The sequence below is a fragment of the Hyperolius riggenbachi genome, chromosome 4, assembly GCF_040937935.1.
Source record: "Hyperolius riggenbachi isolate aHypRig1 chromosome 4, aHypRig1.pri, whole genome shotgun sequence".
NCBI lineage: Eukaryota > Metazoa > Chordata > Amphibia > Anura > Hyperoliidae > Hyperolius > Hyperolius riggenbachi.
The window spans coordinates 438,531,015-438,558,142 of NC_090649.1; the positions used below are offsets into that span (position 1 = coordinate 438,531,015).

General features: G+C 46.5%; 1 protein-coding gene across 8 annotated transcripts in view; it reads left to right on the forward strand.

Moving 5' to 3' along the window:
• The window catches only part of CCDC88A (coiled-coil domain containing 88A), a 270,112-nt gene that overhangs the window by 106,208 nt on the left and 136,776 nt on the right, over window positions 1–27,128 (forward strand). For all 8 annotated transcript variants that reach the window (XM_068232537.1, XM_068232539.1, XM_068232538.1 and 5 more), the window contains 5 exons: window positions 1,142–1,250; window positions 18,776–18,845; window positions 20,802–20,860; window positions 22,245–22,328; window positions 24,952–25,092. In XM_068232537.1, coding sequence (XP_068088638.1) covers window positions 1,142–1,250; window positions 18,776–18,845; window positions 20,802–20,860; window positions 22,245–22,328; window positions 24,952–25,092 — 463 coding nt within the window. The remainder of the gene's footprint in view (window positions 1–1,141; window positions 1,251–18,775; window positions 18,846–20,801; window positions 20,861–22,244; window positions 22,329–24,951; window positions 25,093–27,128) is intronic.

A 27,128-nucleotide genomic window follows, 5' to 3' on the forward strand; every position in this document is an offset into this window, starting at 1 on the left:
TCGCCTGGCGAAAGCAGCGACGGTTCGGGGTGCGCGCCCGAGTTGCGCCTCATACTCACGGGCGACCTGTCGCCGCAACACGCGCGCGGCGACAAATGTAGTCCGTGAGTATGGGCCATAAGAGACAGCAAAGTCATAAAATAAGTAGGTGGCTTACCTCTAAATGTCCAAAATCATAATATGGGCAGAAACTTTCACAGACTTTGATGTTAAAGAGTACCTAAGTTAAAACTGACAGAGCCCATCACAACAGTCTCTGTCTTAAAGAGACTCTGTAACAAAAAAAAGTTCCCCTGGGGGGTACTCACCTCGGGAGGGGGAAGCCTCAGGGTCCCAATGATGCTTCCTCCTCCCCTGTAGCTGCAGGCAGTCCAGCGCTGGCTCCCCCGAAGTCTCCTGCAATCCTGGCTCGACAAGCCTGACAAGCTACATTTATTTACCTCTCCTGGCTCCAGCAGGTGGTGCTGTTGCGGTTCTCCGCACGGAGATAGGCGGAAATAGCTGATCTCCGTCAGGTCCGCTCTACTACGCAGGCGCAGGAGACGTGCGCCTGCGCAGTAGAGCGGACCGACAGCGATCGGCTATTTCTGTCTATCTCCGTGCGGAGAGCCGATACTGCGTCTGCACTGGAGCCAGGAAGGTAAATATTTACATCCTCGCCGTTCCGGGAGCTTTTTCGCCGCCGCCGTGGGACATCATCTGTGACCTGAAGAGGTCAGGACAGTGGAGTATTTAACCCTGTGACACCCATCCGACAGCCTTTCATTGAAGACCTGCATAGAGGCATTGCAGTAGTCCAGCCTTGATGTGATGGTGTGAACTAGGGTTGGAACCTCCTCTGAGAGAATGAGGTGCTTTATTTTCGCAATGCTTCTTATGTGAAAGAAGGAATATGTCAGCTGAAGTTTTTATTCCTAAAGTTTCATTTCCCCATCAGTCAGTACACCCAAGCTGCACATCGTGTTGGAGCTTAAAAGTTCTGACATGACAGAATAAAAGCTGGGTAACAATCAGTGCTGTGTTCAGCTGATCTATGCAAAGCTACATTTTTGGATAAAGAACCACTTTAAAAAGTTTACATTATATTTTGACTGGTTTTGATTTTTCCTTGGTGCTAATGTGTTCCTTATCTTCCTTGCAGAAATCCTAAAGCTGATAATCAAAGAATCTACAAAAAGATCAACAACGATGCTTCGCTTAGGATACAAAATCTGTCGGTTTTAGTGAAACAAATCAAGTCCTATTATCAGGTAATTATAACCTATGTAGAGGATAAGAGATGAAGATTTTCTGTAAATACATGTAGTCTTGATAAGAATCAGTTTCTCTTAATTGTTTTCACAAAAGAAGTTAAAGTACGTTTTTAAAGAGACACTGAAGCGGGAAAAAAAATGTGATGAATTGGTTGTGTACTATGAATAATTACTAGAAGATTAGCAGCAAAGAAAATATTCTCATATTTTTATTTTCAGGTATATAGTGTGTTTTCTAACATTGCATCATTCTATAATATGTGCAGATTACACAACATTCTGCATTCAAAATGATTCTTTCAGAGCAGTCTGTGAACTAATGACCTCTCCTCTGGCAGATAAAAAGAAAACTGTTCACTTACAGTTGAGATAATAAAAGTCAGAAGACAGCCCTCTCCAAGACTTTGAAAGTTGTAGAGATTAATGGCTTTTTTGCATATAGATAACAACTGGGGTTTCTTAACTCTTCCTGTACTGGAAACAATTACACTGATGTATCTGATCTTAATGTTTTATTTCTTAGCTGTGCTACACATACAAATCATAATATCATAATTTTTTTTTCCGCTTCAGTGTCTCTTTAAGAGAATGTGTACCATTTTAAAATTTACATTTGTTTTATGAATTTGTAAGAGGGGGCGTAATGTTCAGATTATGTTATACCATTGTGATTTATAACTACTCAGCAGAAAAGCAAGAATCTATTCCTGTCCTAAAAAAACATATCTCTGTTCCAATAGTGGACAGATTTTCAAATTCAGGGAGTCCTCAACTTAAAAACACCTGACTTACGAATGACCTGCCGATACAAACAGCGCAAAAATGCAATATTTGATTCTGTGGGAATGTCAATTCTTTTTTCAATAAGGCCTTTTAGTTTTTGAGAACTTAAAAAAAAAAAAAAATGTTTTTAAACTAGGTAAAATCAGGGCTGTGGAGTCGGTACAAAAATGATTAAACTCCAACTCCTCAGTTTATGAAAACTCCGACTCCGAGTACCCAAAATTGCTCCCGACTCCTCGACTCAGAATCCACATCCATGGGTAAAATGACATTTTGCTGCTGTACACTATACTATACCGTATATAGCGAGTTCTGAGTTTAGCATAAACAAACCTGTGATCCAGAACCATCTGCAAGTTTGCGCCTGTGCCCTCGTCCATGAACAAGCGCACTGCGCAGGATGCCTCACGCCTGTCCCTATCTTGTTCGTTAACCGGGGACTACCTGTACACCTTAAAGGACAAGCGAGGCAACAAAATAACTCTATCTTTACTTACCTGGGGCTTCTTCCAGCCCCTACAAGTCACATGTGTCCCTCGCCACAGCTCTAGTCTTCTCCCAGGTCACACTGGCAGCCTCTGAAAGATCCCCAACCGCAGATAGTTTGGCGTCTTCTGCGCATCCGTCCGTAAACACGCCCCCGTCACCTGGAGCATACTGCGGGATCCTTCAGAGACTCCCGTTGGGACCCATGAGAGGACTGGAGGAGTTGGAGCCTGGCGCATGCGCAGTCTATTCTGCTCTTCCACGCGGCTGTGCACAGCAGCCATGGCTGAGCGCGCCCTGTGCATGAGGCTCCTGTCAATGGCGGCTGCACACAGCTATGCGAAAGATGGCAGCCTCCATATCCCTCTTCCTTCAGGTTCCCTTTAATAGAATATTGTGTGGAATTATGACAATAGTCCTTTCACTATGTACAGTGTGTGCCGCCTCACAAGAGTGTGTGCAGTTACTGTTTTCACCTGCATCTGTGTCGGCTGGATAGTGTACTCTTTGGCTGTGATGCAGGGTTTGAGCCTTGGACCGGGGCTCAAATCCCAGCTCAAGCCAGTACGTAAAACAGTAAGGAGTATTTGGGCAAGGCTCCCTAATAATCCTGGGAGGGCACCCTAAGTGGCTGCAGCCGTGAAGTGCTTTGGGTCTGCCAGGAGAAACGTGTGATTTAAATATTCTGTATCTGAGATCAGGGGCGTAACTACAGGGGAGAAACACCTGAAACCGCAGAGGGGCCCAGAGCTGTAAGGGGTCTCCAACTCCTACTTCACTCCCTCCATTATAGGGGTCCATCCCTCAGATCAGGGTTTTTTGTGGCTACACTTGTTATGGGAGTGAAGATTACGATGTCCACACTTGTTTTATGACCCTTGCCAGATGGACTCCCAGCAGGGCCGGATTTACCATAAGGCACTGTAGGCACGCGTCTACAGGTGCCTGATGATGGAGGGGCAGCTTACTCCCCTAACCTAGCGCCTCCCTCCTTCCCTTTGCAGAGTCCTGAGCAGAACTTAAATGAGAGTTTAGTCACTTGGCTCTCGGCATTTCACTGTACTGGTTGAACTCGATGGACGTATGTCTTTTTTCAACCAAAATAACTATGTAACTATGTAACAAGATCTCCCTTCAGTTGGGGCACCATTAGGTAGCTATCTAATGCTAAGGGTCACCTGTAGCTGCTTATGTACCCTACTAGTCAGGGAGGAGTCACAGCTGGGACAGCCAGCATACTTGCAGTGTTGTTCGGTGGGGGTTTGTAGGTTCATGAAGGGCGGAGTCTAAGGTGCCAGGGCATCTGTGCCTTTAGGCTCCTGTGATGTAAATCCGGGCCTGACTCCCAAGCTGTAAGGGTCACCATTGGGGCCCCATCAAAGGTTTGCTGGGGGTCACATGACTTGTAGTTCTGTCTCTATTAACTATGAAAACGTTTTTTAGCTACACCAACTGAAAGTGTACCTGAACTCTTGCACAGGACAGAAGGGAAACCGAGAGAATTGCACCCTGTATGTATTTAGAGAGTTTAGGCTGCCTAATTCCCCCTCATCTGTGACTAATCACCAGTGTAATTTGATCTCTTGGTTGTCAGCTCAGGAGTCTTGCCAGAGCAGCTAACTTGTAAACACAGGATGTAAAAAGCAGGAAGTAGACGCACTGCAGATTTATTGCAGGCTTTGTATCAGCTGTAACAAAGATATGTGTTTATTGAAAGGTTATTATGCTGCTGCGTATCTTTTAGAGCAGTGAGGAAGTTCTGAGTTCAGGTCCGCTGTAAAGGAACCTTCTCCAGCTTTTGGGATCAGACGGTGTTTTCTTGTGTGTCACATGTGTGATCACTTATGTAACTTTCTGCCACAATCCTCCCTGCTATGGAAACAGGTTGTGTCCTTGTTTAATAACGTTAATCATGAATTTTGTTAGAGAAATAAAAACAACAAAAACACGCAGAGCTCCTTAAAGAGAACCCGAGGTGGGTTTGAAGAATATTATCTGCATACAGAGGCTGGATCTGCCTATACAGCCCAGCCTCTGTTGCTATCCCAAACCCGCCTAAGGTCCCCCTGCACTCTGCAATCCCTCATAATTCACAGCCGTGCTGTGAGGCTGTGTTTACATCTGTAGTGTCAGTCTCAGCTGCTCCACCGCCTCCTGCATAGCTCCGGTCCCTGCCCCTGTCCCTTCCCTCCAATCAGCAGGGAGGGAAGGGATGCAGGCGGGGACTGGAGTTCTGCAGGAGGCGGGGAGAGCAGCAGACTGACACTATAGAGATAAACACAGCCAGCTCTGACAAGCTGTGTGTCAGCAGCGTGGCTGTGATTTATGGAGGGATTGCAGAGTGCAGGGGGACCTTAGGGGGGTTTGGGATAGCAACAGAGGCTGGGCTGTATAGGCAGATCCAGCCTCTGTATGCAGATAATATTCTTCAAACCCACCTCGGGTTCTCTTTACTATAGCCACGCACAACTCTTCAAAGGGCTCATCTGGAAACCTCCAGGGTTTTCATTTACAATGTAAATATGTGTTTGGATGGCATTTGATGAACGTACCTCCTCCAGGCACAGAGTGTGTATTGTATATTTTCTTTCCTTCTGTCATTAAAATGTCTCTGAATAATTGTTGGTTCCACAGTTGTGCTTTCCGCTACTGTATAAAGCACATGGGACAAAACTTGCCAGCTTAAATTTATATCTTTTTTCTTTCTTTTCTTTTTTTTTGTGTACCTGAAATGGGGAAGAAAAAAAATATACAACAGTTCCTGGGGCTTCCTCCAGCCCCTTCAGGCTGATCGCTCCCTCACTATTCTTCCAGGCCGCCTCGATCTCCGCTAGGCGGCCCGATAAATCTGCCCGTCAGCTTCAGTCGGTGCATGTGCAGTCCGGCCACGCTCCCTTGTCGCCCTCCCGTAGCCAGGATTGTTCTGCGCCGTAGTTAGGGGCAAAGCGTTCCCAGCCACGGCTAATTGGGGGGATCGAAGCAGCCCAGGAAACTGAGAGGGAGCGATCGACCTGAAGGGGGCTGGAAGAAGCCCCAGGTATGTATACATTTATCCCCATCTCAAATTTAAGTGTATGGGCTGGGGCCCACTAGCGGCGTTTTTAGCAGCACTTTTTCAATTGAAAGAGTCCTGCAACAGTTGAACCTATGGGGGTAATCCCACAGCAGTGCTGCTGTTGCGGAGAATTTTTGCTGCAATCCCTACAACTTTTTTGCTGCGATCCCGGAGCGATCTCATTGAAGACCATTAGGGCAAATCGCGATCGCACTGGGAACTGGGCTTAAAATTGTGGTACTTCATGATTAGGAAATTTCAAGTGATTTCTGAGTCCCAAACGCGACTGCTAGTGGGCCCCAGCCCTAAAAACAGTCCGTACAGCTGTTAGGGCCCATACACACTGGTGCGCTTTGCAGGCTTATTGCATTGCCTTGCAGATTGCCGGCGATCAGCAAAGCGCTGTGTGCGATGTATCCCTATAGGTTCATTCACACTGCAGCCTTTCTGATTTGCGGAAATCGCAGACGAGAGTCATGCAGCATTTCTGGAGTGATCGGGATGGTTCGCACAATATCCAAAATGTGAAGTCTTTATTATGAACCTATCCAGTAAAATGATCAGCAATCACAAAAACCTGATATATCTTGCATTATACAGGTTCTCATTAATCTGACAGAACAATCTTTCATTTTTAGCTCTCTGATTTGGGGCTAATGCTTTTTCCTGGTCAGTCTTCAAAGTAGCCATACACTGTACAATATTTTTACCCAACCCGACTTTCGATCAGACAAAAATCTCTAAGATCATAAATTGAAGTAGAACAAAGTGTTTCAATTGTAATATCTATCGTAAACGCTGATCCGCAATGTTGGTTTTGGCCGGTCAGTCGTAATGTTGATCATGGTATTGATCGCACTTACGATTAAAAACAACATTGCATAGTGTATGGCCAGCTTTACTAGTAAAGCCATGGGATAAGCATGACCTCAGTGGCAGAACTTATATTTGTGTTTTGTCAGCACACTGGCCCTTTAAGGTTTTACAGCTCTCCTTATGGTCACCCGCATTTAGTTTTAAAACTCCTAACGGTCAGCTGGAAGTGACTCACAGCTTACCACACTTCCAGCAACAAAGGAGAGTTATGATAGAGAAGGGATATGATTAAGCTTCTGCTGCTGCTTATGGCACAGAGCTCGTTACTTGGTAGCTTGTCATCAGGCTCTTCCTGTAACACAATCTCCTCTCCCATCACTGTGTACAAGAATCCCTCTGTTTTCCTGTTTAGAGGTTTTGTGTTGACAGAGCCACAGTCGTATCCCTGTTGTGGGACTTCACTGCATGCTTCTCTACTGCATACAGTACAGCCCTATAAAGTGCCATTTCCTGTGCAGTTTAAACAGGAACTCCAGTGAAAATAATGTAATGTTTCATTTTTACAATAATCCTCTATAATAATCCCCCTGTGTCTCTGCGTGTGTTTGTGTCCATGCTTTGCGCTACTGTGCATGTTCCGCACGGACAGGAAGCAGGAGGGTCCAGGGGGGCGTGTGTGCGTGTGTGCGCGCGGTGGCGACTGTGCGGCGGTCACCGGGGAGGGGAGGGTTCCGACACAGACCTAGAGCCCGTTTTTTAAACGGGCTTAGGTCTACTAGTTATGTATAAATGATTTAGTCAGTGTTTGCCCATTGAAAAATCTTTCCTTTCCCCGATTTTACATTTTGACATTCATCACATGGCGACATTTTTACTGCTGGCAGGTGATGTCAGTGGAAGGAGATGCTGCTTGCTTGTTTGGCAGTTGGAAACCGCTGTAAACCGCTGTTATTTTCCTCAATGCAACAAGGCTCCCACAGTGTTAAAACCATGGTCCTGACATCGCACTGTGGGAGGGGTTTCACCACAATATCAGCCATACAGAGCCCCCTGATGATCTGTTTGAGAAAAGTAATAGATTTCTCATGGAAAAGGGGGTATCAGCTACTGATTGGGATGACCAATTCTTGGGCGCGGTTCGGAATATAACCCTGCATTTCAACTTTGCTCTAAAAGATTATTTACAGTATATTATATGCAACCAGCATTTTTTTTTTACTAGACCAGCATTGGAAGGGTTACACAGGGCTTTAAAGTTCCTGGAGATTTCTGCAGACGCATCCGAAGCTGACAAAGATACATTTTGTTTACATAAATGTATCTAAGTGTTGAATGTGACTCACTCTCTCAGGAGCTGGAGGACAGCCAAAGAGTGTGTAACATTTCTCAATAGATACATATAACTAAATAGAATGTAACAATCTGAACTTCTGCATATCTCTCCCGGAACCTTAAACCTCTGTGTTTAACCCTTCCAATGCTGGTCTAGTAAAATAAAAATGCTTTTTGCATATAATATGCTGTAAATAATGTTTTAGAGCAAAGTTGAAATGCAGGGTTATATTGCGCTTTAAGCACAACTGATGTGAGAGGAATATGGAAGCAGGTATATGTTCCGGAGATTCCACCACCACCCTTACCGCAACGCACCCGATAGATCACGTCAGCCCTACATCTTGCAGCATGTCTGATTGATACATGTGATACAACCAATTTCTGCCTGAAATTGATTGCATTGTCGATTGGGCATACTCTTGGCGGCACTGATTTTCATCCAATTTGATTATAATCATCTAATCAAATGGCCGTTCAGTCACCCAGTTGCCTGGTTTATGGCCACCTTAATAAATTAATTTCCAATTATTCACAGCCTATTGTGTTGGCCAAACCCAGTCACCATTCCTGGGAAACTGGCAACAACTGTTTCCTAGCACCAGGTGTTCTGCTGCCCAACAACCGCCGATCTCTATTGGCTGTTTGTGCGCTCGTTCCCTTGTGAGATCCCGGCAGTGGTTGTTTGACTGCGGTTACTTGGCGGTTTTATGTCAGAGTGAATGGGCTGGACACGCCCTTTTATTCATTCTAAGAGTGTGCAGTGCTTACAAAAACCACTGTACAGGCAGATTGTGTCTCTATGTATAGGACTGTGAGCACTATTGATCAGTTCCATATGCAATTATTGGCAGTACACAGGGCACAGCTATGTACAGCTTGGAATGGCTTACTTCTCTCTGAGTTCAGCTCATGTTAACACAGCACATTACACGGCATGGTGTTGACATGCATTTTCATGTGTAGACTAGACAGCACCAGTGAATTATGGGAGTACACTGAGGAGCAGACAGGAGGCTTGCTTCTGCCATTAGCTGATGAACCTGCATACAGATATACTACAGCTTTGGCTGCTGATCTCTTGTTCTCTCTCTATGCATAGAGGCAGGGGCGGTCCCACCATGAAGTCACCTGAATCGTGATTCAGGCGGCAAAATCTAGGGGCGGGGCTTGAACAAACAGTTTGGGCCACCTGGCACTGCCTCCTCTCCACTCTCCTGCCCGCCTTCCTCCAAAGCTTGCTTCAAGCAGCAGAAAGTCCAGAACCGGCGCTGCATAGAAGGGACCATGATTAAAATTAGCATAAAATGCATTTGAGTGGCCCAATTCTAAAGCTACATTAGATCTGCATGCAAGCCGGAATTGCTTGCATCTCATTGGCCAGCATGCGCAAGGAAAAAAAATTTCAAGATGATGTCTATAACAATTTTTTTAATAGTTTCTTCATCTTCAGCTAAGATAGAATAATAAATACATTAAAATAACGGTATTAAAATGGGCAAAATATCTTCTCTAACAAAGAAAACCAAAATATATGTAGTCGTAATGAGCATAGTAAAACATTGGTAAATATTTCTGATATTTGACTACAACTAATCCTTACGATTCTATTTACGATCCGATTAAATCCAACATGTCCGATCGGGATTTGATTCGATTCAATACGATTTGCCATTGTTTTGCAATGGCAAATCCAATTGAATCGAATTCTGATCGGACATGTTAGATTTAATCGGATCGTAAATAGAATCGTAATTGAATCGCACAAAGAATCGTATCGTGTAGATTGGGCTAAAGACTCCCCTGGTGGTACTTAAGCCTAAGACCCTCCCTAGTGGTGCCTAAGCCTAAAACCCCCCTGTTGGTGCATAACACTAAGACACCCCCACCTGGAGGTGCCTAACCCCCTTCCTGATGCCTAACCCTGAATCCCCCTTTCTCTGCTGCAAATAACGTTTATACAAAAAGCGATAAATAGTCCATTAGCCCCAGGCACCCACATTTCCTGGTTCCCATTGGCTATCACCACTCCTGATGTATTGGATGCCACTAGCAGCATGCTTCTCTACCTTTCCCCAAGTAATGGGTACAATATTTGTTTTACATTGAGAATGAGAAGTAAAATAGTTTCTTTTTAGGGCTGATTCACACTACAAGAGTTTTTTTAAACGCTAGATATTTTAAAAGTTCTTACTAATGCAATGCTATCACATCACTCAAGTGTGAACGCTCACATAGGATAACATTAGCAAGAGCTTTTAAAATCACAATGCGCTTAGAAAAGCTCTTGTAGTGTGAACCAGCCTTACTAAGCATCAGTGATTTTCCTAAGTGGTTGGCTGAGAGTTGATAGCAAGGAGAAGATTTGTAACGAACAGCACTTATCTCTCATCTCTCGCCACACTGTGACATCCGGCTCACGGTTTCCCCTCTCATCTGACAATTTGCCGGTTTCTGGAGAGAAAGCTGTGCTGACCATGTACATTTCCCAGAGATAGAGCAGCCCTGCATCCCTCCTGGCCACTCTATGGAAGAGCAGAAGACCTGAGTCTATTATTCTGCAGCCCAATATCAGAACAATGAACTCATCTGTTAGCTGAACCTTATTGACTGCGGCGTGCTCATTCTAAATGGACCTCTTGCCTGTTTGGTAATTGCTCCGCATCAACATTTTCCATCTCCAGAGCACACTGTGTGCCGATATTCTGGAGGAAGCCTTTTATTCAACAGTAATCGATTCGATGTTTCATGTGCTCTACTTTCCAGAGGGCTGAGTCCTCACGTTTTTTGCTTTCAGCTGGAACAGAAAGGTTTCCTCCTCTGCCGTGCTGGTTGATGAAACCACTGTTCACCATTAAAGGATGACTGACCTGAGAGGAATATGGAGGATGATTTGTTTTAAGCAATACTAGTTGCTTGGCAGCCCTGCTGATCCTTTGCTGCTAGTACTCTTATGGCCCATACTCACGGGCTACAATTGATGCCGCAACACGCGGCGCGCGCGAGTATGCGGTGTTGCACGCGCGCGCACCCCGAACTGTCGCCCGCCGCTGATGTCGCCAGGCGATTGAAAGTTTCAATCGCCTGGCGACAGTCGCCGCCGCACCTCCGCCGCAACTGTCGCTAGTCCGCGTGAGTACGCGGACTAGCGACAGCAACCTCCATTGAGAATTCGGAGCTTCCGGCGGGGGGACGAGGAACGTCGGCGACAGCTTCCGTCGCGCCGCTGGTCCCTCTTCCGCGTGTGTACGCGGAGGGACCTGGCGAGGAGCTGTCGCCCACACGCTCACGTGTGCTGGCGACAGGCAACTTTTGCTGCCCGTGAGTATGGGCCATTAGCCATGGTCCCTGAGCAAGCATGCAGATCAGATACTTAAGGAGAGGGAAGGCTCTGGATTCTGTAGAGCCTTTCTGTTACTCCTATGTTTTCAGCGCTGGATCCCCCGTTAGCAGTCTCCAACTGATGGGTCGGAGACTGCTCACTTCCGCTGCTGCGTGAGGCTTTGGCAATCTTTGGGAGTCCGAGTGCTCCTGAAGACGGGCCGCTCTGTAGTGGGCAAGTGTGAGTGAGCCAGAATGCCATTGGTCAGAGACTGCTAATGGGGGATCCAGAACTGGAATGTAGGGACCGCAGGAGGAATGGGAAGGCACTATAGGACTAAAGCCTTCCCTCTCCTTAGGTAAGTATCTGTTTTTTTTTATTAACACTTCAGACTCACTTTAACCCTTTCGGGACCACTATAGGTAAATCCTATGCTGCATTTGTGGCTGCCCTAGGCTGATGTGGCGTTGGATTTATGCCACCCGCGGTTTCCGCTCCCGACGCGATCGTGCGCACCAGAGAGGGGAGCTTGAGCTGTCATATGACAGCTGACATCTTCCCTCAGTGATCAGGAGCCTTTGCGAGTGGCTCCTGATCACGTGATCACGAACGCCGGCAGATGGTGGTGATCACTGCTGGAGCTGTGGCGGGAGGGGGGGGAGAAGAGGATCCACTCACCTTCCTGACGTTCCCCCGCCGATCAGCACTCCCCTCCACTCTGGCCCGCATCCCCACTCGCTCTGACCTAAGTGTCGGGTCCCAGCTTGATGACGTCATCAAGCCGCGACCCAGAACTTATCAGTACGAGTGGGGATGCCAGCCAGAGTGGAGGGGTCCACAGCTGCTCCTCGCTGGAACCTGGGAGGTGAGTAAAGGCTGCCTGCAATACGCGTGACACATGGCCACACTGAGGACACCATATCCAGCTTAGCCCTACCAGGGATCCAGCTGTCTGACCCCCCCAAAAAGCCCCCCCGCCATGCAAAATCGCCTGGTCCTTAAGGGGGGCTAGGCAGCCGGTCCCGAAAGGGTTAAGCAATACCGGTTGCCTGGCTATCCTGCTGATCCTCTAATACTTTTAGCCATAGATCCTGAACAAACATGCAGCAGATCAGGTGTTTGTCAGATCTGACAAGATCTGCATGCTTGTTTCGGGTGTTTAGACACTGCAGCAGCCAAATAGATCAGCAGAGCTGCAAGGTAACTGGTATAGTTTATTCAAAAATAAATATGGCAGCCTCCGTATTTTCTCCCTTCATTTGGCCTTTAAGCGTGACTGCATTTGCAGCATGCTTGTTTCAGGTGGGCGATTCAGACACTCATGAAAGATCAGCAGGACAGCCAGGCAACTGGTATTGTTTAAAAGGAAATAAATATGTCAGCTTCCATACCCCTCTCAGGTCAGTTGTGCTTTAAGCATTCTTTCTGTACTGCCTGTTCTGTTGCTGTAACAAAGATTTTTGCTTAATTTGCTTTGTGCCTGGGGCAACACCGATCATAAACACTGCCCTGTCTTTGTGCCACGGCGAGCTGGAAAATACAACAGAACAGCCATTATTTCTGCTCTTCCTGACTGCGATTTGGATAATGAAAAGACCTCTTTATGGGGGGTTAAGTTAAAACGTTGAAGTGTTTGTGTCCTTATATTCATGTGTGCTTAAAATAACTAAAAGAGGCTCTAAACTTTAATACAGAATACTTGTGTTAGTCATTTTGGTTATGTTTTAAAATACAACATTGTCACTGCCATTGTTTACATTATGGAAATGAGTCTTTTCTGTACTAAGCCCTGGCTAGTTTTATCAGTACTTCAGTAGAGGGATGATGATGAATGCAAAGAGTCAACTTTTAACTGTAGCAGCAGTGGTAACCGTTTTAGAAGACATTATGAAGGTGGCCACTACTGATAAAATTCAGCGAACAATTATTCGTTTCCAATCATTCATATGAATGATCGTTCAGGACCACTACCGGACGAAAATCTCCTAACCAATCCGATCGTTCGCCGAATTGTTAGTGGCCACCTTAAAACAATATTTACAGCTATTTGATTGCCAGTTAGTGCCTTTCATTTGGTAGGACGACTTTCTACTTCCCGGATCAATCGATATTGTCACAGTATGGTGATAGAATTATCATTGCGGCTTACAAGGGTAACACGACCTGATTTGCTAAGGAATCTGTGAGCCAGAGATCCTCTTTGATCAACTGATCTTGCTGAACTGGCATAAATGTATTCAAAATAATCTGTGATTGTGGTAAGGGTTGTAGCTTATACCTGAGGCAAGGACCCTCAACCGTATTCTCTGACCACTCATAAATGCTGTGGACCTTAGCTGTGGTCTGTTCTTCTCTGGATACTTATCTCCGTAGAGGGAAACCTCTGGAGAATCTAGATGCTTTCCTGTCCTTTTGCCTCTCCTGATCCAGTGCTGGGACACCCCCATACCTCTTTGACAAGGGCTTGTTAGTACACATGGCCATGCTCCATGAAGGGGGCGTGGCTGGGCTGTGCAGGATGCCTCGTCATTCAGCTCTACCTGCGCCAAACTGAGCGGCGCCACCACAATATGTACTCCCTTGGAGAGGATGTAAACCTGAACTGCAGGGTGGGAGCAGTAAACACTCAGAGCCAGATTAAGGCCAAATGGGGCCCTGAGCAAAGTAGCAGATTAGGGCCCTCCTTTCTCAACCCTCTCTGCCCCCTCCCCCCCACATCATTTCATGATAGAACTTCACAGCATGAGATCAGAACTGCATAACCACTCACCAGATTTGGCGCTAGCCGAGTCCTGACACTTGATTTTGCAGGCAGACGCTGAATGAGAAGGGGACGAGCCGCGAGACTCATGCAGGAGACTGAAGTCAGCAGCATCAACTGCATTGAGCGCGCTGACGTGATGCACACTGATGTGGCGCACGCTGACTGCACAAGCCGGTGTAATAACAGGTTATGCTGCCCATATGCTGCTGGCTGGAGAGAGCGGTGCTGGTACGCAGCACCATCACCATGGTAATGGACGCCTCTTGGTCGCAGTTTCGGAAATTCATTCCGCAGCAGCAGGTGATAACGTCAGGGCTGGATTACATGCTGATGGGGCCACTTATGCTGGGAATACACGGTTCGTTTCTGCCACAGATAGATGGCTCAATAGATCATTTCCGACATGTCCGATCTCCTGTTCAATCGTTTCGCTGCTGGATTTCTCACAGGAGTGAATAGAGAAAGATAAGAAAAATGAGCGGAAGATAAGAGAATCGAGTGGCGAGTCGAGCGGAAAAATCGATCGAGCAGAGAATCGAGCGGAAAAAAAAACCACATCGTGTATGCCCAGCATTAGACTTTGACTGGGGCCCCAATCTACTGCTTGTTTTGCCTGGTGGATAATCCAGCCCTGTAAACACTCATCCATGCTGCTACCCATCATGATAGACTCAGTTTGTCAGAACTACAGTAGTTACTGTTTCTAAAGAAGCATCTTCTGACTGGTCTGGGTTTCGGAGGACCAGAGTGTAGAAACGCAGCCCTTCCGCCCTCACATGTCCTGGCCAGGTCAAGTCACTTGGTGTGATTTCAGCCAAGTCCCATAATCTGTGTTCAGGCTGCTGCTCTGCGGTTGAAGGCTAGTGTTACTATTCTTGTGCCAATTCTTGTGCCAATTTTTCGTCTCCTCTGCTTATCCCTAAAGCCAAGTGTGTGATATCATATGGATCATAAGAGGAAGAGGGGGCTCAGATGGCAACATCAATCACAGCGCTGTCATTGGTCTATTCAGAAGTGCTGCCGATTAACTGTACAAAACCCCCCAACCTGCCTTTCCTGGCTGCACAGTTACAGAATACTGCTATTGTTCCCCCCACTGAACAAACCCATATGCGTTCTACAGACATCTGGTTTGCTAAGATATTAGCTTTTATTGTGGCGTGCCATTAATTCTGAAATATAACATCCTTTGGAATGATTTTCAAGACCCTGTAAACTGTGCTTCCTTTTTAAGCTATAACTATACTTTTATGGAGAAAAAAAAATCCCCCCAGGACAAAACCATGTTAGCAATCTTCACTGAAGGCAGTTTGTCTTTGTCTTGTTCCCTCTTTTTCCACTGATAATGCAGACGACTACGCTGCAGTGTGAGAGAAAGTGGTAAAGAGGTGGATCTGAACATGATCAGCCTAGGGCTGTGATACAGCAAAGTCCCCGTTATCTGGAAATTGGCCAACCAAAACTCTCAACTAACTGGCACGCCTGAGGAGATAATGGGGACTGTTTTTTGGGGGGTGTTGGCCGGCCACAAAATGCGGAGATTCCAGCGACGTACTGTAGCTCCTAGCGGGCTCCTGGCAGCTTGGCGTCCTCTGTGTACGGCTCCCAGCATGTCACATGACAAGCCAGGAGCCGTGCGCGGACACCGTAAATATGCCAGAAGCCCGCTAGGAACTACAGGATGTCGCTGGAGGCTCGGTGAGTATTCTATCCTGCATGGGGGAGGTTAGTACTTTTTCAGCCGGTTGCTCAAGCAACCGACAATCACATGTACCTGGCATCAGGCCATCCCTGCCGCTTGTCAGATACTATGGACTTTACTTGTATTTACATTCAGGGGAGTAACTCCTGCGACCACAGGTGGGCCCAGAGCTGTAAGGGGGCCCCAAATACTACTTCACTTCCTCTTATAAAGGGGTCCAGCCCTCAGGTCAGCTTTTTTTGTTTTATTCGCTTGATATGGGGGTGAAGATTTCGATGTCCACATTCATTATAGGACCCTTGCAAGATGGGCCCCCAAGCAGTGAGGGTTACCAAGGGAAGGGGTTTGAACATTGGAGGGGCCCATCATAGTTTTGCTGGGGGGGAGGGTATGATTTATAGTTACACCCGTTTGCATTGAAAGGAAACCCTAGCTTAGGGTGACTCAATGGCAGCTTTTGTCAGGTGGGAGAAAGTTTCACTACAGTGGGCATGATTGACAAAGCTTTTTCTTCTGTTTTCACCTTATCTATGTTACATTTTCATAATTAAGGTAGCTGCAAAAACCGCCGCTCCTGTGGGCCCTTTCACTTTTGTGACCTCTAGGTCACGATGCTGGAAGGAGAGATTGGTTCTCTTATCTAGCATGCAGGGAGGGGGGGGGGGGGTGGCGGCCAGGGGGCGCAGCCAGGGAGAGATAGCTGCCCAATGGCAGCTCTGGAAACCCTGCAGGAACGCCCCTGGCGGGCCTTTTTTACCAGGGAATTCCTCTCACCTATGTTTACCTTCGAGATGGCAACAAGTAATGTTGCTAATCTCGGGGGGCTATAGGTGGGCGGTGGGGGCAGAGAGCGGCAGTGGGGGGACACAGAGGCATGTCATGAGGCACAGAACATGCCTCTGATACACCCACACACACCACACACACACCACACACACACCACACACACACCACACACACACCCCACACACCACACCACATACACACACACACCACACACACACCCCACACACCACACCACATACACACACACACCACACACACACCACACACACACACACACACACACACACACACACACACACACACACACACACACACACACACACACACACACACACACACACACACACACACACACACTTACACACACACACACACACACACACACACACACACACACACACACACACACACACACACACACACTTACACACACTTACACACACACACTTACACACACTTACACACACACTTACAGACACACACACACACACACACACACACACACACACACACACACACCACACACCACACACCACACACCACACACCACACACACACACACACCACACACACACACACACCTACACCTCTTTAAGAAACACCATCTTTAACCCTCTATAATATGGCTTTTAAAAATATCTCAGTTGTGAAACAGCCCTCACCCTGATCTGCAATGGTCTGCTCATGGCCTGAGATATGCTCACCTGCTGATTTTGCTGTTCAATGCTAATTTTGCTTGACCTTTTGGCGGCTTTTGGCACAGTTGATCATGAAGTCTTGAGTACTGTGGCAGATGGCTTAGTTCTCCAGTGGCGCAACTCCTTCTTGGCTGGCAGAACGCAAAGAGTAACCGTGGGGCCTTTCCTGTCCAATCCTGTACCACTAAAATACGGTGTGCCCCAGGGCTCGATACTACCCCCTTTGCTGTTCACCCTATGCTGCCACTTTAAAAAAAAAAATCATCCAAAAACATGGTCTGACCAACCACTGCTATGCTGACACCCAGCTATATTTGTCATTCAAACCTGGCATGGCAGGCCCTACTCCACAAATAACACACATACTTAGCTGAACTTCAGAAGTGGCTGAATAATAACTGGCTAAAACTAAATGCAGGCAAAACTGAGGTTTTTGTCTTCTAAGGTCAGTGCTCGACAGCAAAGCAACTCCAGTCTCAATCTGCACCACTAAGAACTGGGAGTTCAAGTTCAAATCCCAGATGCATTCATCCCTTGAAGACGGTCAATAGGGTATGGGATGCTGCTACCAAGGAACAGACCACGTCAGTTACCTGGTCCCCTCACACCCAGAGCCGGGAAAAGGTCCTCCAGCACCCAAGGCTGAGACACCAAAGTGCTCCCCTCTATCCCTCCCACCCGAGCCATCGCACACTGATTGCTATTAGACTAAGAGGTGCCCCAGGGCCCCCAACTTCCCCAACACCATAATGTCTAGTTTTCTGGCCTGCAGTTACTGCCATGTATCCCCTTTTCTTATTTCTCTCTGCTTAAAACACAATAGTGAGTTGTGCGCCCCCTCTTACACTGCGCCCTGAGGCCGAAGCCTCTCTCGCCTCTGCCCCGGCCCTACCCACACCCCATTATGGGATAACCCGAGGCTCAGCCACTTCTATCTGATACCGGACCCGATTATTTGGATTAGATTGAGCCCTAGATTCCTGAAGGATTTGTGGCAATCACATCACACCTCCCACAATCTTAGATCAAAAGGACCTAATAAACCCCCAAATCCATCTCAAAACCTTTGGAGCCAGAGCCTTCTGTCATGCTGCCCCTACACTTTGGAACTCCCTGCCACACTCAATCAGGGCATCTCCACCCCTGGAAACATTGAAGTCCAAACTGAAAAACCACCTGTTTAGTCTGGCATTAATGAACACCTGATTACTTCCTTTTCTAACGCCGTCCACCCAGCAACTATGTATGGATCTGAAACATACTGTAGTTACGCGCTTTGAGTCCTTTGGGAGAAAAGCGCTTTACAAAGGTTATTGTAATATTTGTTGATGAGATCTTTTAGAGATCTGGTGTGCCTAGGAGTGTTGTGTAAAGAGTTTTTTTTGCGTCTCTGATATCATATGCAGTCGTCAACCAGTGCCCACACAGACACACAACATTTATATCTCGCTTTTTCCTGGCGGACTCAAAGCGCCAGAGCTGCAGCTACTAGGGTGTGCTCTATAGGTGGTAACAATGTTAGGGAGACTTGCCCAAGGTCTCCTTACTAAATAGGTTCTGGCTTACTGCACAGGAAAAGCCAAGATATACAGTAAACCCTTGTCTCCTGTGTCAGAGGCAGAGCCCTTAACCAGTACACTTTCCAGCCATGTACACTTTAGGTTAAATTGGTCAAATATGTTGGTTATTTAGCAATGTATACAGTTTATGGGATCATTTCTATTTTATTGTAAATTATTTACATTTACATAGTGACGTCTCCTTTTCTCTCTCCATAGGAATCTCTGCAGCAGTTGGTTATGATGTCCTTGCCAAACATTTTAACCATTGGCAAAAATCCATTTTCTGGTGAGTGCTCAATGTGTTTTTTTTTTGTTTTTTGTTTGTTTTTGGTGTGTGTATTGTAACTGTTCTTAAAACATCTCTATATGGTTTTAATCACCTAAAAGTACTTATTCAGACTGCATATTTTATATATTTTATTTTTAATCCTAAAGTGCATTATAATTAATTGACAATAACAAGTTCAAGTCCCCTTGATCCAGATGTAACTACCCCCCCCCCCCCCTGGGGCAGGTGTACTGTGTCCCAGAGGTGATAATAGACCCTTCCCAAGTGTAAACATGCTCATTATTGATACAGAGTTTCCATTTGTTGGAAGATGCATCTCACCAGCCCAAACTCACAGAACACACACTATTAACCATTCCTATAATTGTTAGGAGGGCTGTGTAGCCGCTTTATAAAAGTGTGTCCCCTTCTGTCCCCCGTTGGTGCTCTGCTCCCCCCTTGTGTCCTCCTCTGCCCCCCATTTTTGCTCTGCTCTTCCCCCCATGTCCTCTGCCCCCCATTTGTGCTCTGCTCTTTCTCCCCCATGTGCCCTCCTCTGCCCCCATGTGTGCTCTGCTCTACACCCCCCCCCCTCCCCCACCCGTGTGTCCTCTTCTGCTCCCCCGTTTGTGACTATACTCTGCTCTTCCCCCCCATGTGTCCTCCCCCGCATCCCCCCCCACCCCCGTTTGTGCTCAGCTCTTCCCTCTGTGTCCTCCTCTGCCCCCCCCCCCCCCCAACGTTTGTGCTCTGCTCACCCTCCCCCCCCCCATTTGTCCACCTCTGCCCCCCCCCCCCCCCATTTGTGCTCTGCTCTTCCCCCACGCCCCTCCCCCCATGTTTCGTCCTCTGCCACCTGTTTGTGTTCTACTGACCCCCCCATTTGTTTTGCAATCAGTGAAGGTTCTCCAAGATGCTGAATCAAGTGCCGGATGTGTTTGCGGTTCTGTGCTTTCCCACTAGGGGCACAAAATATGATGGCGAGACGCTGGTAACTGATGCCAAACGCTTTTCTGCTAAACGCTTTGGTAGTAGAGAAGCTTTTAGCATCGACTAAACAAGCAGCCATCAGCATGTCTGTTTCCCTCATACCCACCAGAAGATTTTCACATCGAAACATTGACATATGACTGTTTACGTGATAGCAAGTAACATCGATGTTCAACTATGGCATATTACTCGCAACAATCGTTCGCTTTGAAAGACCGTCATGAAGGATCCCGTCATGGATGGTTGTCTCGATCCCCATTGAACCCTGCGCAAATTACCGCCTGTCCTTTGCTCCCGCAGTACGCGATTGCGGAAGATGGATCAGGGAACGATCGTTCATCAGATCTTTCATCATCACATATCCCCGATTCATCTTCTGTGGTCTTGTGGTGGGTATTCCGCTTTATAGGGCCCATACATGGTACAATTTTTTCATTTGTTTGGATTAGATCATTTATTTCAATCATTCCTTTAGATCGAATGTAAAGATTTTTCCAACATGTCTGATCTGCTTTTTATTGAAAAACAGGATAATCGGTCGTTTTTCTTGATCGAAAAAAAAAGATTATTTTTTGCTTTCACTCGATTCAATTGTTTTGGTCGAATAACAGGAAAAATTGAGTGTTTTTATTGTACCGTTTATGGGCACCATAAGTCGGACATATTGCAGGGCTCCGAATGACAGAGAGACAAATGTTCCTTGCCGGATTGACGTTTTAGTTTAGAGCAAAGTGTCGTTGCCTCGGTTATTCATCTTAATCCATCTATTGCAGAGTGATTTCCCCATCCTGCAACCAATCCCCCGATGCTTAGCCCAGCAGTTCTCAGTAACAGAGAGCTGTAGAGGTGATGGAGAGAATGCACACTGAGGCTGAAATAGAAGCCTTCATGGCATAGCTTTGATTTCTACAGTGCCAACATCTCTTTATTGGGGGAAGTAATGGCTTTGTAAGACTATCCTGTATTTTTTATTCCTTCCACCAGAGCAAGGCACAGAAGAAATGAAGAAGATGTTGCTTCTGATGTTGGGCTGTGCAGTTCAGGTAAGCAGAAAACCTTATGTTTTATTTTACGTTATATATTTATTAGTCCAAGCCTGAGGCGTATCTACAGGGGTGCAGGTCTGGCATGTGCCATGGGCGCATCTTACGGGGGGTGCTGCTCTGTAGCATCATGGGTGTTCTCCATACAGATTCTAGTTTTTATCCAGGGGAACGTCCGCTGCTTGGTTACATCATTTAGAGGGACAAGCTGCCTGTTATTTGGAAGATATGTATAGGCTGGCCTATTGCGATACTTCATTCTTACAGGTCATGATTCATTGCAATGTGCACACCAATATCGGCATTTGCTATTCCCATGAGTGATGGACCCCTGGCCGGTCTGCCCCCAAGAGCCCCCCGGGGTCGTGGTGAGTGTGGAAAGCAGCTCACTTGTCTGCTGGTGCGAGTCCTAGCATGCATTGACGCCTATGGCGCCTGTACCATGTGACAGCACCCCATGTACTGATGGCCATGTGCATGAGACTGGGTCATGGGGTACAGGAGCCTCTAGCCATGCTGAGGAGACACTAGAGGAGGCCTGCAACAGATAGATGAGCTGCTTCCATCATCCCTCAGATATGTCAGCTAACTGCCACAGCAGAGAGCTAATATGTAAACACCAGGCGTTAAAGTGAACCGAGCACCTTTTTAGCACTCAGGACATTTCTATAGCACATGAAAAATGCATGCCAACAATCTGTTTCATTATTAAAATAAACTTTAATTTACCTTTGTATTTTACAATCAAAGTAGCAGTATTAAGCCTGTTTCAGCAGACCTGACCGTCTGCAGAGCTCTCAGGACGCTAATTCTTTTATTGAGCTAATTACCCATAAGTAAGCAATAGCTTTTCTCTCAACAAAGGGGGTGGGTAATTAGGACTGTTTGACAAATAAAATAAAATACAAAGGTAAATGAAAGTTTATTTTAATAATGAAACAGATTGTTGGCATGCATTTTTCATGTGCTATAGAAATGTCCTGAGTGCTAAAAAGGTGCTCGGTTCACTTTAAGGGCCTGTTTCCACGACACGAAGATTGGATGCAGAAAAACTGACTCCAATGAATGCCTGTGGGAAAATCTGCATCAGAAAAATCGCGCTTAGTGGAAACAGGCCCATAGGCATTCATTGGATTCAGATTTTCTGCATCCAATCTGTGTGTAGTGGAGACAGACCCTAACCCTATGTCTGCTTCTATGAAAGCAGGAAGTAGACACACTGCAGATTTACTGCAGGATTTGTATCAGCTGTAACAAAGAAATGTTTTTTTTTCTTTAAAGGTTATTATGCTGTTGCTTATCTTTTAGAGCAGAGAGGAAGTTCTGAGTTCAGGTCCGCTTTAAAATATTGTGCTTCATGTTTGTTTATTTGTTTTTGTTACAGTGTGCGAGAAAGGAAGAGTTTATTGATAAAATACAAGACTTGGATTTCGACACAAAGGCAGCTGTCGCCGCTCACATCCAAGAGGTATTGAGTTATGTGTCCCTTAAGAACTTTTATGTTATGTTTTCTATCTCATTAATGATGGACCCATTGTGTCACCATGTGAGTTAGGCTGATGTGTACCTGCAGGATAGAGCTTACAGGTCTTGCAGGGTCGACACAAGTACAGGACAGGGAGTTCAAAGGTTAAATCTGTTCTTGTAGATGGGGATGGCTGCATAGAATAGCTTTACTGCCCCTCACTGAGCCGCTCCTAAATTTCTGGTGCCCTAGGCCATGGCCTATGGGGCCTTGCCAGAAATCCTGCCCTGGCAACAGGCTATTATCCTCGGCATTCACGGTTTGTTTCTGCCGCTTGATTCTCCCGCTCGATCGTTTCGCCGCTCGATTCTGCAGTCGATTCTCTTATCTTCCGCTCGTTTTTCTTATCTTTCTCCATTCAATTCTATCACAAATCAAGTGGTGAAACGATCGAGCGGGAGATCGGACATGTCGGAAATTATCTATCGAGCCATCTATCTGGCTCAAAAACGAACCGTGTATTTCCAGCATTATTTTGTTTTCCTGCTTCTCGTCTGAAGACTTGTACTGTGAAGTGCTGATGAGAGTGAGCAGCGATTGGCGGGGAAGGGTAGTCACATGAGTATGAATGAGGCGCACACAGACAGCTGTATCCTGCTGGAGTAATCTGGATATAAATGGCCTGTTTATCACAGATCTACAAGCATGAGGCTTGCTGTAGTTACAGGCCAGCTGCTGTGAATAATCTGCTGAACATCCTGAGGTTATGACTCGTGCTTTGCTCACTGTGGCTGTTATAATAGCGAGATAGTTTGAGCAACAACTGAAATGGATTGGAGAACAAATTGAGTACAGTGCAGATGTGTTTTATTTATTTCCAACAGGTTTAAAAAAAAAAAAGGCAAGCCACCCCTGATCTGTTCTGCTGTCGGCTGATAGAGGCTCCGATCCCATGACCCTTTTTTTTTTACATAATGTCCTAAGATGCCCTTATGCCTCAATAATCGTTTCATGTAGCGAGATCATTTGTTAATGAACTGCATAACTACATGGTAAATGCAGGTGAACATACATCTAACAACTTAAAGGAAACCTGAGACCAGTAAAATAAAAAAAAATGTATACATACCTGGGGCTTCCTCCAGCCCCCTTCAGGCTGATCGCTCCCTCGCCGTCGTCCCAGGCTGCCTGGATCCTATCCTAGGTGGCCTGGTAATTCCACCAGTCAGGGCATACTGCGCATGCGCAGCTCGGCCGTGCGTGTGCCCTATCGCGATCCCGTTGCCTGGAGAGTTCTGCAGGCGCACAGTACTATTGCGCAGGCACAGGATGCTTCCTGCGACAGAGTGCGCTGCCGGACTGTGCTTGCGCCAACTGTTGAAATTACCGGCCTGCCTAGCGGAGGATCTAGGAGATGTAGCACGACAGCGAGGGAGCATTCACCCTGAGACTTGGAACCCACTACAGCACTTATGGAGCACTTTTAATCAATCTGCCAATGTAAATCAATGTAACAAATTCCACACTTGCGATTGCAATTTTTAAGTCTTGAAGCGCTGGCAAATCGCTCATGAATCGCTACACATAGCTATTTGTGTGCAATTTTAAATTACAGGAAGTCCCCGGTTAACGAACAAGATAGGGACTGTAGGTTTGTTCTTAACCTGAATCTGTTCTTAAGTCGGAACATTGTGCCATCTCTGTCCTCTGTACCTCCTCTGTGCCTCCAGTGGCCCCCTCTGTGTCACCTCTGCCCTTTGTACCTGTTTATACAAGTTTAAAAGCCATTTTGTTTTTGATTTTTTTTTTATCAATTTTCTCAAAAACTGCAAGTCCAATTTGAAAAAAAAAATGTTTTGACTTGTTCCCATGGAAACAGAAAATCCATGCCATTGGTCTTGGCGGGTCGTTCGTATGTCGGGGACAATCTGTACTGCAAACTGTAAAAAAATTATAGTAAATTGAAAGGACCAATCAGAATTAAAATCACTAGTCGCAAATCACTATCACAATCGCTGGGAAAAAGCTTACACTTTTTAAAATTGCTACCAAAAGCTCTCATGAAATTGCTTACAAAACACTAATTAAAACAGCTAGTGATTGTGCTAACGATTTGTAGTGGGTTCCAGGCTTGAAGGGGACTGGAGGAAGCCCCAGTTATGTATAATTTTTTTTATTTTATTGGTCTCAGAAACACTTTCAACAATACTAAAAACACATGATGCTTAAAACCGTTTAAAGGCCATGGCCCTTGATTTGTGTGTTTTAACCAGTGTAAATCAAAACTTTGAGTTTGACCATCAGTTAACACAACCATCTTATTTCTTTTAACACCAGACAGATATTGCATGGTCTGTAGACCCAAGCAATAAACATTATTGGCTTTATGCTCTCTTTCAATCACAAAGGCAGATTTTTCTAAGTAGTCTAACATGACATAAACACAATTTGTGGGAAAAGCTTGGATAATATTCCCTCTTCCTGATGCTGGCCACAGAGCTAACCTCACCAGGGAATAAATCTGGTAAAAAGCTTTGCTTAGGTTTTGTGAGGTTATAGGAGTATGTACAGTAAGAAACTCTCGATCCCAGCAGTTTTTGCAACGTTGTCTTTTGTTTCTCGGAAGGTAACTCACAATGCGGAGAATGTGTTTGATCTGCAATCCTTGGAAGCCGCTGATCTGTCTCCGGAAGATCTGGAGTCTCTGCTGAAGAATACAGCTTTCCATTTAAAGAGGCTGGTGGATGAAAGGGATGACCAGTCAGAGGTATGAAAGAAGATGGGCTGCCAGTGGCTCCTCCCATCATGTGCTGTGTTTGGATCTGTCCTTGAAACTACTAGCAGTTAGGCTCTGTTCCCACTTTAGTTGAGAACTAACATTCTCTACACATTGCAAAACTGACCATGAACAGCTGCTATTTTGTATATAGGAGCTGTTCACACTTGTCAGGCTGCAGTGGATCCATTGGATCTGTTGCGGTACGGATCTAGACCAAGTTGCGCCTGCGGCAAGGTCAGGTTTTGGCAACTATGCTCTTATCCCTACTGTTTATACATAATTCGAAAACTGAATCCTCGCGTGTAATCCTAGAAATAGGGTGGCGATTTACAGCCCCCAACTCCCCCTTTGTTGCAATCCCCCCCTTCTTCCCCACCAAGGGTGGCAATTTACTGACCCCCCTATTTGTGGCAATCCCCCCCCTTTCATCCACCTCCGAGGGTGGCAATTTACTGAACTCCCCCATGTGGCACCCCCCCCCCCCCCCCTGCAGCCATCCCCTGCCCGGTGTAACTATACATACCGAACCTTCGATCCTGCGGATGTCACACAAGCTCTGCAGCTCCTTCTCTGTCAGGACACAGACACGTGGCTTAGTGACCTCACCAAGCAGAGTGTCTGTGTCCTTGGCAGGGAAGACGGACGAAGGCTCGGTATGTATTATTACACCGAACAGGGGATGGTTGTGGTGGGGGTCGCCACACAGGGGGGTTTAGTAAATCGCCACCCTCGGAGGTGGATGAAAGGGGGGATTGTAACAAACTGGGGGGGTTAGTAAATTGCCACCCTTGGAGGGGAAGAAGGGGGGATTGCAACAAAGGGGGGGGGGGGGTCAGTAAATCTCCACCCTCGGATAGGAAGAAGGGGGGGGATTGCTAGACACAGGGGGGGGGGGGGGGGGAATAGAACGGGGAACGCCGCAGAGGAGCTAAAGATCTCCCTGTTGGTAATGACGAGTCTCACTAAGCCAGACGCGTCACGCTCCTGCACCCGCCTATCAATGCTGCCAAGTGTTTATTTCCCCATCCAAATTTTGCCGCCTTTTTAAGATTTCAACAAACTGCGCCTGGAGCAAGAGACCTGCCTGTGTGCCCTCCGCCCCCCCACAGATCCATCCCTGGCGGGCCGCACTTCTGTGTAATCCGCTATAATCTCGGAAGAGCATATTTGTTCCCCCATACAGCCTATAGTGGTAACACATCTGCCCCCAGCTCCAGCCGGAACAAAGCCGGACCATCAGAGTGCACTTAATCTGGCACAAGTAGGAACCGAGTCTTATGCTGGGCATACACGGACCGGGTTTTCTTATCAATCGAGCCGCTGATGGCTCGATTGATAATTTCCGACGCGTCCGATCACCTGCCGGATAGATTCCGTGCTTGATACCGGCGGGCAAAACAATAGGATAAAACGAAATGCTGATAAGAAGTGCCCGCGGGGACACGCCGGGATCGAGCCAGCGCCTCAAATCTACTGGAGAAACTGTCCGTGTATTCCCAGCATTAGAGTTTAACGTGTGGACAAACCAGAATGCTAAGGGGTACATGGTCTCAGCAGAGGAGGGAGGTGGGCAGGGTCAGGTGATCTGCTTTGTGCTGGGGAGCATTAGCTATCCTCCTGAAAGCAGGGAGCTACAGGACAAAGCCAGTCAGGTATTCTCTAAATATATTTAGTAAAAAGTATGAATGTGTGCGGTGCACAAAACTTTGTATGAACTCCGTTAGGCATTACACCTGGTTCACACTGGCATAAAAAAGGTCCATTTAGTGGACCTAAATGGACCGATTCCTAGCAGAGGTGAACGGATCCTATGTTAATCAATAGGATCCGTTCACATTGCTCTGTTAGAACTGATCCATTTGGCCCATTGCACTGCACAGACCGCAAGTTTGGGTTGGAACTAATGGAACAGAGGGTCACAGATGAAAAATTGATGCCTTTTGAAAACTGATCGGTTTGGAAGGAGCTGTGTTTACACAGATCCGTCTTTTATCCTGCGGCGTGAACTGGCCCTTATGGAGTGT